Source organism: Telopea speciosissima, chromosome 10 (genome assembly GCF_018873765.1).
Source record: "Telopea speciosissima isolate NSW1024214 ecotype Mountain lineage chromosome 10, Tspe_v1, whole genome shotgun sequence".
In the NCBI taxonomy this organism is placed as follows: Eukaryota; Viridiplantae; Streptophyta; class Magnoliopsida; order Proteales; family Proteaceae; genus Telopea; species Telopea speciosissima.
This window is the reverse complement of record NC_057925.1, coordinates 34,027,679-34,048,060: the sequence shown is the minus strand read 5'-3', so window position 1 is coordinate 34,048,060 and position 20,382 is coordinate 34,027,679. Positions and strand designations below refer to the sequence as shown.

Genomic DNA, 20,382 nt, shown 5'->3' with positions numbered 1-20,382 from the left:
TGGAAGGTATGAGTACTCGGCCACCATCTCTCTACCAACGCATGAATGATCGTGTTGTCCAGATTCTGAGAATCTTACTGTCACGGCCCTATCCCGATGTAAGATATTTTGCCACATAGGGGTATGACTAGGACAATCACACATCATCCCGACTCCTACCAGGATCGCAGATACAGTGTCCCGAGCCATAGTCCACCCTGTCATCACATCTTGATAACAGAAAGGAATGTACAAAAGGAATAAATCATTCCAGATACAGAGTTAGCGAAAGCGAAATTAAATTAAATTAAATCATGTGAAATTATAGAACATCGGTTCTCTAATGATAACACATAGTACGGTTCTAATATAAGTAACCATTCATTACTGTCCTATTAAATAAACATACAGGTTATACATGCTTGTGGAATGAAGACAAAAAATAATAAAATAATAATTAATTATCCCAAGGGCACCAATCTTGGGCGTACATCTACATCCAAGGCACAGTCACCGGCTCCACTTGATTCGCATCCAACGGTGCTCAACTAAGTAGTACCTCCTGCATAACAACTAAAAAGGGGTTTAGCAATGGGGTTAGCTACACTAGCTAGTGATGGAACAAAGGGGAATGCACATATACCATACAATCAATATCAGTCAAAATAATGCATGCTAATGTTAGATTCATTTTCCACCTAGTACACAAATTCTATCGGTCAAGTATATACTACTGTGATAATTCGGGAGACACTAAGGCTTACTTATCCTATCGCCCTAGTGAAACCTCAATTATCACGAGGGGACCTACGCCGGTAGAAGCCATCATGACCACCCAGTGGCAGACCCCGCTAGCCATCACTACCCTTGTCCTAGCCTCTCCCACCTCCACAGACCACAGGTGCTCAGACTATCTAACACATAAACCCCTGTTGGCAAGGGGAGTAGCATAAGGGAACAAGCATCCTAGCCGCAGATATACTATATGCAGGTCCTATCGTCTATATTTTGGGTGCATCAACGTCCCATTCCATCTAGTACCCGGGTACCAACACTGCACAACACATACAGATCAGGATGACATATAGCAGTTTTCATAATTTAAATAAATTGGGGTTCCGATACCGGCACACCAGGCACCGTAACCCGATACAATGGTGAGCATGCTATCACATTCATAACAAATCATATTTGGATAATAATGCAATGCGCACAATGCTTATAAATATATAATAGCATGCTTAAGATTTCATATTAAATATATATTCAAGCCCAACAAAATCACCTAGAACCCACTCATCTAACACAGGCGTCGCCGTGTGTGGTTGACATGAATCTCACCTGGGCTTCCCGCTATCCATCGAGTTGGGTAGCCTAGGAATACAAAAATCATCATTAAAGCATGCATAGAAAGGTCCCATGCTAGGCCCACAAGGTTAAAATCAGATTTCAACCAAGATAGCACGAGCGAACTCACGGGCGGTCTCAGCAGAGGTGAATCCACCCTTGACTCCGTTCAGGCCAAAAGGTAAAAATAGAGCGAGCAAAACTTCTTACTTGAGTCTGGTGGTACATCCGTTCGACACCTGAGGCATAACAAAAGGGACCGAATCCACGGGCGGATGTGCTTCTTGGGTCCGCCCCTACATCCGTTCAATTCCTGAGATAGTCCCGAGAGCAATAGGTTTCGAGGGGAGGCAAACAGAGTGAATCCTTGCCTTCGTCCGCTCAGGCCAACACACAGGGGTTATACTGGGCGGATCGACGGGCGGTACCACGATTGGTGGGTCCGGTCGTTCGTCCGCCAACAGCCTCTTTTGACATTTCAGAGGGCTTTTGCTCTAGCTTGAAACTTGGAGTGCCCTAAGCTCTCAGGGACAAGGGAGAGGTGTCCAAGCCTTCCTAGGGTTACTAGGTCCTAGGCTCACCTTAAGGATCCAAGATTCTACAAGGGTTGGGTCTCATATAGGTCCAAGGGTTAGGTCTCAAGGTTCAAACCAGGGATTCATTGGCCATGGCTGCAATTGCAACACTTAGAGGCCTAGGTCTACATTATTAGAGCTCCCAACCAAGGCCGAGCTTCACCTGGAGTCCCTAATGGAACCCTAGGTTAGCCCTAGCTCAAGAAACCATCAAAATCAAGGAGAAATGGGGGAGAGCTAGGTTTGGGGAGCTTACCTTAGTGAGTTTCCTTCTTCCAGCCACTCTCTCCATCTCTTCTCCTCCTCTTTCTCTTCTCCCTTAGGTCTGGCCAGCTTGGGTGGAGGTGTGGGGTTGCCAGCAATCTTGGCATGGCCTCCATCTTCTTCCCTTCCCCTCCTATTCCTCTCCTACTTCTACTTCTCCTTCTTCTCTTGTCTCTTCTCCTCCACGGTTTATGGGGGAGGGGGAGAGATAAGTGAAAGAGAGGGGTTTCCTTATCCTTTAAGGGGTTAGATGGGCCTTAGGGTGTTTTTGGGTTAGGTATTCCCAATCACTTAGTGGCCCTTGGGTCTTTAAATGGGTTTTAGTTAGGTCTTAGGGTTTGTTTGGTCTAGGTCATAACCATTAGGTCCATTAGGTCATGTTTGAGGTGGCCCATAAGTCCATAGGACTTAATTATCCACTAAGGTCTGTTTGGTTTAGGCTAGGGTGTATAAAACCCATTATTCACCTAAATTAAGTATTGTGGGCCCACTTTATAGTCCAACTAACCATCCAACGGCAAGGGTAGGGGTCCATATGGTCCGAGGGTCTCCTTAGGGTGTCCGGGACACGGGCATGTGGGTCCCATAGGAAAATAAACCAAAAAAGCTGATGACAGCACGGGTGAATCCTCGAGCGGATTCAGTAAGAGTAAGTCCATTCGTGACTCCGGTGCTGGTGTCAAGGCCCAAACTTCAAGGAAAGTTGCGGGGCTTTGGCCCACACTTCCAGGTCTTCGAGGGGGTTCTTATTATAATATTTCAGGTTTGAGGTTATAGGTGTTGGACCAGTGCCACTGTGGCATTGCCCCTCAGGCAAAGGTCTAAACTGCCCCGGGTATAGGGGTATATCTGGGGTGCGAGTGTAACACTTACACTGCGAGTTACCCTAGGCCAGTCCTCTTTACCCTGGTCTAAACCGCAGGGGCTCCTTGTACCAAGAGAGCACCTTATTGGTGCAATATTACTTCTGTAGTTCAAGCTGGGTTTTTGCCTCCAAATTTGAAAATAACTTTTTTAATAATAGAACAAATATAAAAAATAAAATAAAATAGAATAAATGGAAAAATTAAGATGCCTTGTTTTGCGAGTCAAAAAGTGCCTCGGGTGGTGTCTAATGATTTTGCCTCATTTTACATGCCAAAAAGTGCCTAGGGTGGTATTTAATGGCTTCACCTCATTTTGCATGTCAAAAGGTGCCTAGGGTGGTATCTAATGGCTTCGCCTCTTTTGGCATGCCAAAAGGTGCCTAAGGTGGTTTCTAATGGTTTTTTCTTGCTTTGAATGCCAAAAGGTGCTTAGGGTGGTATTTAATAGTTTCACCTCATTTTCCATGTCAAAAGGCGCCTAAGGTGGTATATAATGATTTTACCTTGTTTTATGTGCCAAAAAGTGCCTGGGGTGGTATCTAATGGCTTCGCCTCGTTTTGCATGTCAAAAAGTGTCTAGGGTGGTATCTAATGGTTTAGCCTCGTTTTATGTGCTAGTAGGCAAGGTTTAAAGTATCGGTATCAGGTATCGTATCGGTCGAGTGATTTTAAGACACGTATCGTATCGTTTCGGAGATACATATCAAACAATATAAATACGCATAGAAATGGTCAAGATACACATGGAAATACACTTTTTGAACAAAAAACAATATAAATAAGCAGTATATAATAAGTGTCATGCATAAAACCTAAAATGGTGAATAATGTATAACCAAACAAGTGCATTAAATTGAAATTGTTATAAAAAATGAAGTTTCTCACATGTTGTAATCGTCTATAGCCACGAAGAGTATTGGATGATGTTGTAGCACTCCTTGATTTGTTTTTAGTTTAAAAGTGTGAAAACCAAGATTAAATGCAAGATTTTAGACTCTTGGTTGAGAGTTTTCATTCATTTTTTCATTAGATTAGGAATTGTATTGAGTTTATGAGTGAAAATGGCTTTTTTATGGAATGTATCGATGGTATCGGTACGTATCGATATGTATCGGTGCTTATCGGTATGTATCGAGCAATATCGGCCGATACATATCGATACGTATTCAACCACCCATTGAACCCTTTACTAGATGTATCGATGGTATCGATATGTATCGATCATATCATATCATATCGATCTGTATCGGTCGTATAGTATCGTATCAGTCCATATCGGTCGATACATCTCAATACAATTCGAGACAGCTCATTTTTTTTTTAAAAAAAAGAGACGTATCGGTATGTATCGTATTGGTATCGACCGATACCGATACATATCGGTCTGTATCGTATCGTATCAATCGATACTTTAAACCATGCTAGTAGGTACCTAGGGTGTATTTAATAGTTTTGCTTCGAGCCAAAAGTGATAACAAGGGTTTTCTAGTTGCATGAAATAAATAAACAAGCAATGTAAATAATAACTAAGAAAATAATATTAATAACATACTTGCTCTGCTTGCCCCCAGATGGCACAGCATATGTGGCGGCAAGTGTCCTTTAGAGTATCCCTGGACACCTACCAGCCCGTCTGCTTATCCTCGTCTGTCATGCCTAGGAGATGGCCTTATGGAACTTGCCTGGGACATCTCCGAAGTCCCATAGGTAGACTAAAATAGAATTTTGGAGATAAAATGATAGATCTTCGCTACAAAAGGAGAGGTAGGAAGGAAGAAAAAATGCCCCCTTTTTATAGAAAACGCCATCTTGGCGAAATGGCCACGACATCGCAGAAAGGCCCTTTTGCCCAAACCGTGGTGCCACGTTTAGCCTTCCACCGCGCCGCATTTCAAAAAAAATAACAAAATAACAAAAAAATATATATAATTATAATAATATTAAATAAATAAATGTTTGTTTGATTTCGGTTGAGTGGTGTCATAACACCCTTACATGTTTGATTTCGGTCAAGTGGTGTCATATCACCCTCACTTGTTCGATTTTGGTCGAGCGGTGCCATATCACCCTCATATAATTTTATCACTTTAACCATGGGCTGGTTTTTACTGAATTTCTTTTGAGGTTTATCGAAAAAATTTATTGTGATTAATCGTTTACTTTGCAACTCTGCCCCCTTTGAGCAAAGCATTTAGTACATGCTCTTGGTGACAAAATCAGTTGATCTTTTATCTTTTCCCTACGACTATTGGCACAGGCCACAACCAAAGAAGGGCAAACTGTAGACACTGAAATTTTGCCATCACTACTGGCGATGATGACAGTGGGACACGGATGGAAGATATCGCACACATAACCCTTCCAAAAGCCTAAAGAAGTCCAAAAGGGCCCAAAAAAACCCAAAAAACCCATTAGGGAGCCCAAAATCGGAGGATCAGGTCATGCCTTAAACGTGCAATGTCACCATGGCATTGCAGAAAGCCTTCCACGACGCCGTGTGAAACTCCACGAGACCACGAAAAAGGACAGGACGTCAGCTTCATGAAATCATCCAAGACGCCGTGGAGGACCCCACACGGTGCTGCATTTTGTGGGGTACCCCTATAAATAGGAGGGTCCCAGCTTATTTTCTCAGCCTTTTTTCCTTCTTCTAAGCCATTAGAGTGATTTCGAGTGGTTTCTCCTAAGCTACGAGTAGATCCTTCGATTACCCCGCTTAAGGAGCAAGTGTTCGTATTTTAATTGGAGTTGTTACTCTGTCTATATATAGGTAACGAAAACTTTTCTCCTCTAGTCGTTACTCTGTTCATGTACGGGTAACAAAAAGCCCTTTTTATAAGCTGTCATTCTATCTGAAGAATTAGTGACGATTCGATCATCCGTCTTCACCTGAGTCAGGGGATCATCGACAATCAAGAAATTTTTCGTATAAGGTATAATCGTTGCATTTTATTTCGGCATAATGTACTCTTTTGTGTTTTCTGCTTTAGTGTAAATATTGTGAATATTAGTAGAATAAACATAATGTGGTTATCATGTGAATATATCATAAAGAGAGAATATTCGATATTTAGCATCTATAATAGAAAGATCGGTTTGATCGGATAAGGTGGGGTGCTAATACCTTGCCATACTTGTAACCTGACCCTTTACCCATTCTCTGACCAGACCATATGGAATCACGTAGCCCATTTTTGCTCATACCAGATAGGACCCTAGTTAGCAAATTTGGATTCAGGAATTATTCGGAATGATTTGTTTTGTTAATTTAAGATTTCGGTAAAAAAAAGGGTCAAAAAAGCGGATATAATAAAATTCTGATTCAGATTCGGATTCGTGAATTATTCGTTTACCAAAATAAAAGTCGAGCAAAAAATTCAGATGTTATTTTTAATATTTATAGCATCTGTTTAACATTATCAATCAATTAACATACCTGCATAAGATACAAGTAACATAAAAATTGGAATGCAAGCATTTATAGTCTACTAATTACATCATCCATAAAAGCATAACAAGAATTTCAATGGTCTAAAGCATAACAAAAATAAAAATCATAACATTTAGTCCACCTGTTTCCATCATCCATGCAAAAACAAAATAATACTATAAACAAAACAAAATAGTCACAATGGTCTAAAGCATAATAAAAATAAAAATAATAACATTTAGTCCACCTAATTCCATCACCCATGCAAAATAAAAGTACTATAAACAAAACATAACAGTTATAAAATCATAATAATAATTACATCACCATAACTCAAATAAATCAAATAAAACTGTCTGGGGGTTGAGTCTCGCTCTCAGTTAAAGTACCCATTGCACCAAATAACATGTCTTCGGCAATGCTATCGTCCATATCATCCAACATTCTCGCGAGCTCCCTATCAACGGCCTCAATGCTCACATCAAAATTGTTGATACTAATGCTGTCAAGATTAATAGCCAGCATGTTCTTCTATTCAACTTCAGTCCTCTTTTCCATCATCAACAAATTCATCCTAACATAGACTAAATCATCTAACATCCCTGTTCATCCTAACATAGACTAAATCATCCAACATCTCTGTTGACAATTTGTTCCTCTTTTTTGTTTGTGTTGCATCCCAGGCACTCCAATTTCTTTCACAAGCTGAAGAACTACATGATTGGTTTACAATTCAATTCGAACGGCATACTTCTGTAAGATAGGAACACTATCACCTTGAAGAGACCACCAAACCCTTACATTGGTAAAAAGATAAAACAATATAAATATGCAATTCTAAATGACAAGTGATTTGTATATTTAATCAAAAATAAATAAATTGAAATTTTGTAGTACACTTATGAGGATGTTGTGACTTCATCATTATCATGGCACTAGAAGAAAAAAGTATTGAGTTCTTCATTTGGTATGAAGCCAATTCTCCATAATATTCTTCCCTCTCATCTTTTGGAACCAATACATCATCAATGAACTCTGTTGCTTCTTTGATTTGAGGAATCTTTTTGAATCTTGGACTATAATAATAAGCAGGGTTGAATATAGCAGTTGCATAGTGAATCATACCTAAAAGATTTCCATCCCTTCTCTTACCAAAGATTCTCAAAATCTGGTCATATCGATAGTTTGTCACCTTAAACTTCTCTAATATCTCTCTTGCTCTTTCCATTGCATCATACAAGTACGCTGAGGTAGCCCCATCACTATTGATCAAACGAAGAGCTCGAATGATTGGTTCCATAAACTTCAAAATCTCTTTTGACTCATTCTAAAATGACGTCCTTTGAATAACCTTTACCACCCTATCTGCCTCAACAGATCTAGAATTTCTTAGACTCTTCCACTCAACTGATGCAACTAGGAGTCTAAGCTTCTCTTCCACTTCAACAATGGACTGAAGCATTAAAAAGTTTGAAGCAAATCTAGTCTTACAAGGATATTTTAGATCATTGTTTGTGAATTTCCTCATCAATTGTAAAACAATTGTAGACATGTACAAGTAATCAATAATGTTCCTTGCTTCATTAAAATGTCTTGAACCCATATAACTTCTTCATATATATCCTTTAACATAAGATTAATGCGATGGACTGCACATCGAGTCTTGAACAACCAATGGCATCTTCCAAGAAGCATATCAAATGCATTGCCATAATTGGAAGCATTATCTGAAATTATCTAAACAACAGTATTTGGACCAATACTTTGAATCTCTCTGTAAAGAATACCAAATATAAAGTCACCAGTAATCCTAACATGTGAACACTCTTCTGACTTCAGAAAAAGGGCACCACCCAGGGAATAAGCTAAGAAAACACCGCTTCTTTAAATCAGTCCATGAGTCAGGCATTATAGTCCAACCGGTTTTTATCCACGATAACTTTACTTCTTCAGCATATTTCTCAAGGCCCTTTCTTGCTTTAGGGATTATTCTACCACGAAGGGTAGAATAACTTGGAATCGGAATACTAGGACCATATCGCGCAGCACACTTCAACAACTTAATGAACGCCTCCGATTGAACAACATTAAATGGAATATTGTTCTTAATAAAGAATTCACGGAAGCATTTCTCCCAATATGGCTTATCCATCTTAGGGATCATTTCCTCCAAAGTGGACTGCCTTTGACCATCTGTTGTTGTGGTGAAAGAAGTTGAACCAATCACAGTCTCAGTAGTTATACTTCTACACTTTTTATTACTTGATTCAGAACTAACAATAAGAACAGCTTCTCCTTGGACATCATCAACTACTATTTCACAAGGGGCAATATCATGTCTACTAGCTTTAGCCAAATGATACTTGAGTTGAGTGAACCCTCTGTAAAGCTGTTTTTCACAAAATTTACATTTGAAATTACCATTATCAAGTTTATCAGCATGTTGCCAAAACTTGTCTTTTTGCCTTCCCATTTTTCCTACTTGTTGAAAGTTGAAACAAACAAAACAATAATTATTATACCATACAAAAATCTAAATAAGACAAACTCATATTGGTAAAAATAACACCATATGAATTAGTTTCCCAAAAAAAACCAAGGGAGAGGACAATAGAAAAAAGCAACATTAAAAAATTCAAATTGAAAAAAGCAACATTAAAAAACTGTAATATTCCTGCATGGCACCATGTGCTTTTTTAAACATCCCATGAAATCCTAATAAGACAAAAAAGAGAGAAACATGGATAGCCCTGTAAAGAGTAAGAAAGATAGATTTTAGGACTTTTTATATTAGAAGAGATATATCTTTCTCAGTTTCTTTGGATAAAAGCAAACTCACACGTTCATTTGAAAGAAAGACTGAGAGAGAGAGAGAGAGAGAGAGAGTATTAAGGCAATTAGCTTTTTCCCCATACATAATCTAACTATAAAAGAAGTAATAAATATATATGTGTAGATCATCACAGTGGATGATCTAGAGCTAATGGGGACCCCATCCCCCTCTTTCTCTCAAAGACATTCGTGGTTCTCTTAGTAAATAAATATTTTTTTTCATAATTCATTGTCTCATTATATGCTACCAATTGGAGGACAAAAAGTGTAATATCCTGCATGGCACCAGATGAGGTACCATTCACCCATTTATAAAACAAATTATTAACTCAAAGGAAGCTCCTCTATTTTGTTTATGTAATCACTTCAGATGATAATGTGAGATTTACAGGTTTATTATGATTACAGGTTTGAGCCGTTCCTGAGTTCCTCATTAAGATTAAAACCATAGATACATACCACGGATCCAATTTACACAAAACCTTGAGCTGACTCGAATCCATCACGGGAGAATTCACAGGTGGAAGAAGACATTTTTAAAGTAAAATTAAAACCCTTCAATAACACTAGTAAATTTATTTGAAAAAAAAAACCATGAAGGTTGAGAAAATACTTACAGAGGGAGACGGAGAAGAGAGAGAGTCTTGCTGGCCAAATAAAGAAGAAAAAGAAGAAGGGGGCAGAGGCTCCATAGCTTCAGATGGAGTGTTCCCGACGCTGAAATCTCTGAATGAGGTAGATGGGATGTGGGATGAGAGTCACGAGAGTATGAGACAGGAGTTGCAGCCATGTAGGTAGCAAGCTTGCTACTTGCAGTGGTGGCCGAAGGCCCGGAGTCGAACAAGAAGAAGCGTCATAGATGCATACTTGGTCTTTGAGTCTTTGACTCTTTGTCTCTCTCACGGAGTCAAGGTAAAACAATAAAAGGGTTAAAAGGGTGAAAGTGAAACCCTAAGGGAATTAGGGAATAAGGGATAAAAGGAATACAAGAATGAGATTAAGAGATTTTTTTTTTTGGTTTTATTAACTAACCGAATTATTCGTATATAATTCAGTTCATCCGAATATAACGCACTTTTTAAAATAGTTCTAATAAGATGTGACTTTTTTTTATTTATATTTTTAAATCGGATTCAGAAAGAATTAAACGTATTATTCGGAATAGTTCGATTTGGCCGAATAATTCGCGAATAATTTGATGAATTAAATATCTAGGGATAGGATTACACCTATATATTGGGTCCTAGGCCCTAATCCTAGGTGGTGACTCTATTTTCATATGAAGCATGATCTCAATCCCCCATGATGATGCATCGAAATGATATATCTTTATCTCCAAAGATAAATTTTGTTGCCATAAGGTTGAGGAGCCCTCTCCAAAGTCGAGAGGACCGCGGTACTTACAGCTTCATTATGACCAAGTGGTCATGGGTTCGAGTTCGGAAACAACCTCTTTGTAAAAGCAGGGGTAATCCTTCCCAAACCCCACAGTGGCGGGAGCCTCGTGCACTGGGTACGCACTTTAAGATAAGGAGAAGGATGCTAACCGGTATTGTACCTCGGCGTGTACCTATGCCCAGACATACCCCAAACCAGGCTTTTCACGCTGAGCTGTGTCTGGGCGCAGGTACACACCGAGGTACAACACCAGTTAGCGTTCTTTCTCACTATAAGATGTTATTATAATTTTTATGTTTATGATTTTGAGGATTAAGCCAACCTTTTATAGATTGTAGGTGGGAGATGGTAATTCAATTGATATTTTCCGTGATGTTTGGGTTCCTATTCTTTCCGGTGGTAATATTCTGAGCCCTTCTTTAGGTCAAGTTCAGAAGGTTGCGAATTTAATAGATAGTAGGTTGTTAATTTAATAGATAGTAGGTAATGAGGCAAACGACTAAGGTTGTCATTTTCATATAAGGGAGAAGAGAGATAGACATAGGGAAGCGCTAGCGCAATGTATGCAGCCTGACAATCTTCTTTTTTCCCAAAAAATTGGATGTATTTCTGTGTTTGGGAGCATAGCATATGCTAGCGCTTCTTGAGTCTATCTCTTTCATCTCACTATAGGGTGTAGATATGTTATTTCATAGGAAGGAGGAGAGAGATAGAAATAGGGAGGCATTAACGTGCACTACGCTCTTGGATAGAGAACATTATTCCTAAAAAATTTTGAGGAAAAAAGAAGATTGCTAGGCTGCATGGTGTTTGCACCCAAACACAGGAAGGGCAAAATGACCGTCCTACCCCTGTGAAATGAAAAAGCCCACCCTATTGGAATGCCATCACACATGCTCTAATTGGCCTCCGTACTAGTGCAAGGGCCATGCAGTGTGGCAACGATTCCCTTCCCAAAATTTAAATAATTTAAGGGCAAGAGATTGCTGTGTACTCGTATGGCCCCTGCAGCAGTGTGGGGTTCAATGAAAGAGCAGTAATTTTGTATACTCCTATGTCTAAGTCTAGGATCCACACGATCGGATAGCATTCTATTCCCAATAGTGTTTATACAAATTTGATAATGATTAAAAAAACCTTTGTTCTATCTCGAAATGGATGCCCATCGAGTCTTCATGTGTTTTCTGTGATTCTAGTGATGAATCATTATGACATCTTTTCCTGTTATGTGATTAGACTAAGCATATCTAGGCATCAAGCCCTCTCGGATTGAGAATCGAGTATCTGTCCGGCCCTTTATTTGCATATTTGTGTGCTTTTCTCCCTTGTTCTGATGTCCTTGATAAACAATCTTTAATTTGTTTTTTTTTTTTTGGTTCTTATTATTACTTGTTATTTCATCTGGAATGTAATGAACAAGGTTATTAAAGGATTGGCCAAGGTTGATCCTTCGTTGGTGCTAAGGGATCTACTAAAGTGTCTTTTTGACTTATGCATTCATCCCCCCTTTTAAATCATTAATCACATCGGCACTCCCACAATGCACAAACGTCTCAAATTTAGTTCCTCAGGTTTCTAACTTTGATTTGCAACTCCCTGGTTTAATTTGCACAGACATATATAACCCTGAACTTAGATTAACAAGTTGGGTTTTTTGCATTTTGATAGTTGGTCAGAGTGTTTTACACGTCACCCCCTGGTTTTCAAACAAAACTCAGATCACCCCCTAATTGTTGAAAAAACTCAAATCACCCTTTAGTTTAGGGATTTTTATCCGCTCCACTACTGGAGGCGCTGCTGTGCACATCGTGTGGCACAGCAGCAGATAAAAATTCCTGGTTTAGACCCCAATATGACAAATTAGTCTCTACCGTTAGTTTTATGCTATTAAGTAATGATGTCAGCCAGTTATATAAATTTAAATCCCTAAATTACCCTTGGCCAATGTTGAAGATGAAGGAAAGGTAGTATTATAAATTTAATTCTAATGTTATAATACAAGGGTAAAATAGTCCTTTCACACCAATAACTAATAGAAAACCAATACCGTTACTGTAGAGGGGGTGATTCAAATTTTTTCAAAAACTAAGGGGTGATTTGAGTTTCGTTGGAAAATCATGGGTTGACGTGTAATTTACCCTTTTTCTTTCCATTAAAAAACAAATAAAACAAAAAACCTTTGTTTAAGATTTCTAAAACTTCAAATTCCCTCCCCTTGAATTAATTCCTCCCCGCAACGAAACGGAGCCAATATTGGTGAACTCCTTTCTACTGGTCAAAGGAAAACTTTCACGTACACAAATCATTCACTTATCCTCACTCGGTGGTCGAAACCCAAACCAGAAAAGTGAACCCTAGCTTTGTTTCCGCTCCGCTTCTCTTTCTCTGTCTATTATCTCTCTTTGTAATTCAATCAAATCCATGGCGAAGAAGCGAAAGCTCGCAGCCAAACCCAAACCAGAGCCATCGAAAACCGTAGAAGAAGAACAACAGCAACAACCAGAGCAAGAAGAAGAAGAAGAAGAAGAAGCTTCCTACGAAGTCTATGAAGAAGAAGTAGGCACCGGCGATTCAGAGGTCCCAGAAGGTGGAGAAAAAGATAACGAGGAAATAGCAACGAAGGAAAATGTCCAAGGAACCTCAAACCCAATATCATTGACTGCAAACACGACCATGGATGATGATGATGATGATGACACTGAAGAACCTGTTGAGAAGCTATTAGAACCGTTTAACAAGGAACAACTGATCGATCTCCTTCGTGAGGCTGCAGAAACTCACCTTGATTTGTTGGATCGAATCCGTAATGTCGCAGATGTGGATCCTGTGCATCGCAAGATCTTTGTCCATGGTCTTGGTTGGGACACTAATGCGGAAATCCTAATCAATGCTTTCAAGCAATACGGTGAGATCGAGGACTGTAATGCTGTTTGTGATAAGATTTCTGGGAAATCTAAGGGTTATGGGTTCATACTCTTTAAGCATCGCAGTGGGGCTCGTAGAGCCCTAAATCAGCCGCAGAAGAGGATTGGGAATCGGATGACGTCCTGTCAGTTGGCCTCGGCAGGGCCAGTTCCGGCAGCGCCACCAGCAGTGCCACTGGCTTCAGAGTATACGCAAAGGAAGATTTATGTCAGCAATGTATCGGCCGATATTGATCCTCAGAAGCTGCTTAATTTCTTTGCCAAGTATGGAGAGATTGAGGAGGGACCGTTAGGGTTAGATAAGCAGACTGGGAGGCCGAAGGGGTTTACGCTGTTCGTCTACAAGACGATCGAGAGTTCGAAGAAGGCTTTGGAAGAGCCACACAAGAATTTCGAAGGTCATATTTTGCACTGTCAGAAGGCAATCGATGGGCCGAAGCCAAACAAGCAATACTACCATCACCATAGCCAACACCACCCTCAGCGTGGCTCACATTATCAGAGAAATGAAAGCCCTAATTTTACAGGGACTATGGGGAACCATGGGTCTGCTGCTACTCCGGGGCACATGATGGCCCACAGCCCGGCTGGGGTGCCATTCAACCAGGCAGCTACGCAGGCATTGAACCCAGCGCTGGGACAAGCCCTAACGGCGTTGCTTGCAACCCAGGGTGCTGGATTGGGGCTGACTAATTTGCTTGGCACACTTGGGTCAGCTGGGGTTGGGGCACCAGTGAACCAAACCGCAACCCCGATGGTGAACAACACAAGCCATGGAATGCAGGGTGTGTATGGGAGTCAGCCTGTTGCGAGTAATATCAGCCCTGGTGTGATGGGAGTTTACGGGAACCAGCCTGCTATACAAAGTGGATATCCGAATGTGCCTATGGGGCAGGCCAATGCTGGTAGATCACTTCAGGGTCACATGGGTGGAGGTGCACCTTACATGGGTCATTAGGTAAGGCACAGGTATAATAAAATTCTCTGTTGGTGATATGAATCTTATTCTTATAGAAGAAAGAAAGTGAAATTAGTAAATTTTTGTATAGAATGATGTAAACTTGTACTCCCATTTTATACTCCCATTCCTAGGAAAACTTTGTTTTGTTGTAACAATAGTTGTCATGGCATTTAGGTGATCCTAGGTGTTGGAGGAGGGGAAAAAAATCAAGGCGACATCAACAAGGGTGCCTTCCTTGATAACCATGTTTGTTACATATACAGTGGGCATTTTCATTTGCTGAATGTTGGAGAGAAAGATAAGACCCACACAAGTTGAGAGAAAATATTTATAGTAATTCTTCAAATGAGTTTGTTGTTGGGTGACATTTATAATATATGTCCCTAGTTTATCACAGGATTCTAGTTATGAAGTGTGAAACACATGAACATAATTATTAGAGAAGTTGGAAATTAGAATTGGCTTGATTGGTCACTCCCTATCTTTAATATGGGTGTTTTAGGAAGAGTTCTGGTAATGTAGTACTGTAATTGAAGACTCAAAACAGTACCAACGCAGAATCTTTTCTCAGAGAATAAAGTTCCAGATTAGGAAGAAATATCATATAGCAAAATCAGATGGTCAGATGGGATTGATACTCAAACTGTGTTTAGTAAATCAGGGGTAGAATGCTTACTGAAAATCTCAGCTCTATCCAAGGGTTAAATCAGAAAACATGAGCCAATCCTAATAGCACTGGGATAGGGATATACCAGTAATTTAACATTTTGAAATAGAAATCAGAATATAGGAAAACAATCGATTCTGAAAGACTATAAAAATCAGCAACAACAGATCATTAAAACTAGAATTCGAGTTATTTTACTGATGCCCAAAATATCAATTAAGAAATAAGGGCAGAATTAGAATAATGAAATAACTCCAGATCAGTAGGTCCGATCTGAGAGAATTCTGGTCGAGTTCTTCCTTTAGGGTTTGGAACAACTCCTTAAAAGCTGATGACGATCCAATGGCTAGATTTTCCTAATTGAAATTCATGCAAAAAAAAGAAGAAGAAGAAGAAGTGTAGCATATGAATCTCAGCTAGAACTTGAATTGCAGAAAATTTAGAACTTGAACTTACTTGTTAATGGAGGGGAAGAAGAATGGAAGAATGGAAGAATGGTAAAGAGATGTAAAAAACACCTGGGCTTCACTCCGCAAGGTGGTTGGATGGATCAAACACCAGCCAGCCTTGATCAAACACAAGAGATTCTTCACCTGAGGAAGCGAAGAGCAGCATAGACAAAGCTTTTATTAATCAAAATTCATGTACAATACTGGACCCCCTTACAAACTTATATAGAAAACCAAAAAGTAGACTTAAACACTAAAAAAGAAAGGCCCAATCCAATCCTTAACTAATAAGGTAACCTAATTTGACTAGTACACTAAAATAATGAAGAAAACTATCTCAAAACAGGACTAGACTATAGAATCCTAATCCAATCCTTAACAATAAGGTAACCTCGTTTGACTAGGAAACTGAAATAATGAAGGAAATTAACGCAAAGGCCCAACACATACATAATCCAACCCAAAGCTTATTTCCACTAAAATAAGTCCATTTAGGTGATCTATTTGCATCATCTAGTGTAGCTTTACTGCCATTGTTATACCTAATTCACTGACAGTGAGTGGAAAATGTTTTACTGTTATGTGAATCTCGTAAGACAGAGGGTGGGCCTTGGTGCAACAGTAATGGCTGCTCCATTGTGACCAAGTGGTCACGGGGTCAAGTCTGGAAACAGCCTCTCAGTGAAAGCAGGGGTAAGGCTGCATACATTATGACCCTCCCCAAACTCCACAGTGGCGGGAGTCTTGTGCGCTGGGTACGCCTTTTTTTTTTTTAAGCTCGTAAGACCGACTATTATTCAAAAGAACGCGAGGTGAACTTTTTTGTTTTTTTTTTTTTAAATTTATACTCTCGAGCCCTTCTGTGTATAGAATATTGGGCTAGTTTGTTGTTTGAAGTTTCTAGTCTTTGGTTTATCACTGATGGAAACATCAATAGATCTGTTGAACTAGGGACGTCAGTGTTTCTCATTTTCATCTATTTGCTTTGGATGGAGATTTTATTTTATATGTAGTTGGGCACAAATGCTATTTATTATATCAAGCAGAATAAGCTACCTTAGTTACAAGGAACTAGATGTTAAATCTCTTTTGCTTAATTAGTTTCTTGCCTTTCATATCGTGTTTTTGATTTTGAATTATAATGTTCTTTCCTTTGTGATACCTTGTTTGTGGTGCTTCAATGCAATTCCTCTGTTTCTTGATTCTTCTGTCACTGTAAAAACATATTCTTCATTGCCTGATTGTGGGCTTGTGAGCATAATACTGATAGTACTTTTATCCTGACTATATTAATGGTTCATTTTTCAACAATATTCTTTTTTGAACAAGGAAATAAGTTCTACTAATTTCAATCTGGAATTTTGGGAGGACCCCTAGTTGATTGAATTAGTCACTTTGGCAGTCTATTGCAGTTGTTATTTTGCATGTATATAGAGTACAAAGCCTAATTTTCTGTGGCTTTGTTTTCTATTACGCACAAGAACCTTTCATTGAAGCATTGAGACCTTGTTTCACTTCTGCTGGTTGGATCTTTGCATCTTGTAACATGAGAGCAGAAGCATTTGAGAGAAGTTTTGCAGGGGTTATTGATTTGCAGCAAGTTCATCCTTCTCCTTTTTTTAATGATATTGATATTTCTGTAGATTGTTTCAAAGAATTTGAAGGACAAGTCCTTTGTGGATTTGACACTCTTGTTTCGAGAGTGGAAGTGTCCTTACGTGTTGTTGGCTGTTACCTTAAGGGAAGTGGGACTGTACTTTTTTGTCTGATTGAAATGCAGGGACCGGGTTGGTTAGTTCTGCTTTAATTAATGAATACCAAATACTCAGCTTTCTGATACATGTCTCACTTAATTAATAATACTGTTTTTTTTTTTTCCCCGAGTGATTGCTGAAGAAGTTGAAATGCCTTCACTGATCAGGATCTGAACATAAGTTTAGTTGTATCTTCTTCTCAGTACCTTGGTTGTTTTTAGACTGCTGCCAGAGATTTATAAATTTCATTCTGTTGTCCTGATTTTATAGTGGTTACTTTAATAAGTAGAAGATTTGAAGGGAGAGAGCATCTTTGTAGTTATGTTGATGTTGAATGCGTTTGTGAACCTCTTGCTAACAGTAGCCGAGCGTTAATATGTTTGTCTGCTATTGTAGTCACTGTTATGGAATTATTTGTATGTGATGCAAAAAATGATAAATGAAAGAAGATCAAGAGAAGGCTTTTCTTTTTTTTTTCTCGGAAAGAATTGCCACTTTGTCAGTCATAATGTCCATGACCACATATGATATTCAGTTTGAGGAGGAAGTGTAGGGTGGGAGAATGGCCTAGAGTTTCAAATGTTGCCGTGTTTCATGTCAATTGGCGGGCTATTTTGTACAAAAATCTATTCAATCTGTTAATCCCCATTTAATAACATGGTAGTAGCATTGATCCAACAATTCTGACTATTCTGTTTGTAAGCTTATCTTATCTAGTTGAGTAACAGTCGTATTGACTGCCCTGGGAAATACTTACTGTGGTTACCTAGGAATGTTTGGTGAGAGATTAGACCATGCTTATGCAAGAAGTGCCCTATCGATTGGTCATTTTTGTTCAATCGAGTCACCAGGATAAGGTTCAGTTTTTTTGTCCAGTTCAAGAGTCCACTTTACTCAAAACCATTGACTTCTATATATTCACAAGGAAAAGGAGTTTGTTTTGAATGCCTAGATTTTTCTAACTGATTCATTTGAACCTGATACTACTGCTACAAGGTTGGTGCTTTTTTGGTCTTCATTGGCTTGTAATTGCTTGACTTTATTCAACTAATTTTGTTGTTTCCATAAATGGGAATTAATTTTTTCCTAATTTTGTGACGGCGGGTGAAACCTTTCCTTTTTCACCTATACTTTGGGCAAATTGTTTTCTGATATCTTCAGGCTTTCTAACCCAGGAAATTTTTGTTTTTTTGAAATGGGCTTTTTATGTTTTACTTATTCATTGTGCAGATACTTCTAGGTCCATCAACCTTTTAGTCATGGACTGGTGATTCTTCTGAAGTTCAAGGAGTTCATGCAAATGCGATTTCTGTCTTTGTGATAAAAGTGTTGCTTTTTCATTATCATAAAATACCAGAACTTAGGCTTTTGTCAAGTGGAGTTACAGTCTTATATTTTCTTTCCTCCATTTAAATCTTTCAATCTTCTTAAAACTATGTACTATGTAGAATTTCAAAATTTACTTTTCTTTTAAGCTCTGTGAAATCGTTTGGGTCATCAAGTATACAACTTTATGTACGTTTTTGGTGTTGAGAAGTATTATAATCGACAAATCCATATTTTGTATGGGCTGGATGATACTTGCAGGACATCATATACTGTATTGAATATAATTATTTTGTGATATCTTTATTACAAATGTAATGATAAACTCTGGTTTCCAGTCCTGAATTATCACTCTTAGTGATCTGTAGAGACTTTAATTGTTGACTTGCTTGCTCTATTGGGCAACACCACTGTTGCCAGGCTGCCAAGTGGATCATTCTGCTTAATTTATTTAGATAAGACACATCATTCTATTGCTCATCACTTTTGTTGCTGCAGGTGAAACCTCCTGAACCATTAAACCAGCCTTTTTGGCTACAATTGATGCACCTAGGGATCATACTCTTTTCGTCTCATATATTTTACAATATATATATATATATATATATAAAACCTTGGAAGGAAATGTAGTTCTAGGGGAAAAAGGAACTTCAGTTTGTGTTATCCTCAGTTATTTGCTTGGGATAATCAAGTGTGTTTATGAGATTTTTAAATTACCTTTTTTTGTTAAACTTCTTATTCAAATTGAATATCCACAGAAACAGCATACTGAGAGGTATATTGTTTTTCTTAGGTTCAAAGTCTTTCCCGCTGGTAAGTAATTTTTGCTGGTAATGATTTCTATGGTAAAAATCCTTAAGAGGGTAGATTAGGGTTTAAAATTTTAAAGAAAAAATTGTACTGTTTTGTATCCTTTTCCAATGGATTTTCTTATTGACACCCCTTATGGTGTCAAATCATTTGTAACCTTATTTTTTGGGGAATTGTAATCATGATTAGTTACAAAATTGTAACCATACTTTTTTTCATTTTTGTATTATACTTTTTTCCCCGGAGAGGGTAAATCTAGTTATTTCACATAAAATTATTAAATAATTTTTAATTTTTTGAAAATCTCTTTTTATCCTTACATTAAATTATTTCTGGGAACAAGATAAAGGACAATTAAAAGAGGTTGTAAACTTCTTAGTTCACCAGGTTGGTGATAAGGGGGGTTTTTTTTTTTTTTTTTCCCTGAAGTGTAATAAATTTTTGTTTTAATGAAGGTAAAATCTTGTCATCCACTATGTGTGCTCGAATTGTGTGCAACACAATGACAACTCTTAGGAATTACATAAAGTTAAGTACACTTCAAAATGATTTTGAAAACTCATTTTTACCCTAAACTTAAAGAACTTGTGATAATATCCATGTCCGATATATTACTTATTCTTAAAAAAAGTTGCATGGTATTGTATCAGCCAATACTTATACGACTTGATACTTACCTTAAACCTTCCAACAATATTACTTTGGGGAATTAAAAAATTTAAAAAGTATGGATACATATTTTTTTCTGGTAAAAAAGCATGGATACATTGATGCAAATGGGTCCAATGGTGTCTGAAAGT

At 38.4% G+C, this 20,382-nt stretch overlaps 1 protein-coding gene across 2 annotated transcripts; it reads left to right on the top strand.

Moving 5' to 3' along the window:
- The first annotated feature begins 12,996 nt into the window (after window positions 1–12,996).
- LOC122642014 (UBP1-associated protein 2B-like) lies at window positions 12,997–19,117 on the top strand. 2 transcript variants are annotated; one of them, XM_043835394.1, is made up of 2 exons: window positions 12,997–14,584; window positions 18,677–19,117. In XM_043835394.1, the coding sequence occupies exon 1, from the start codon at window positions 13,113–13,115 to the stop codon at window positions 14,571–14,573; it is 1,461 nt and encodes a 486-aa protein (XP_043691329.1). In that variant the 5' UTR covers window positions 12,997–13,112; the 3' UTR covers window positions 14,574–14,584; window positions 18,677–19,117. The 2 variants fall into 2 exon arrangements, with proteins under 2 accessions (XP_043691329.1, XP_043691328.1); XM_043835393.1 differs by having other exon boundaries at window positions 12,998–14,573.
- Window positions 19,118–20,382: the final 1,265 nt, after the last annotated feature.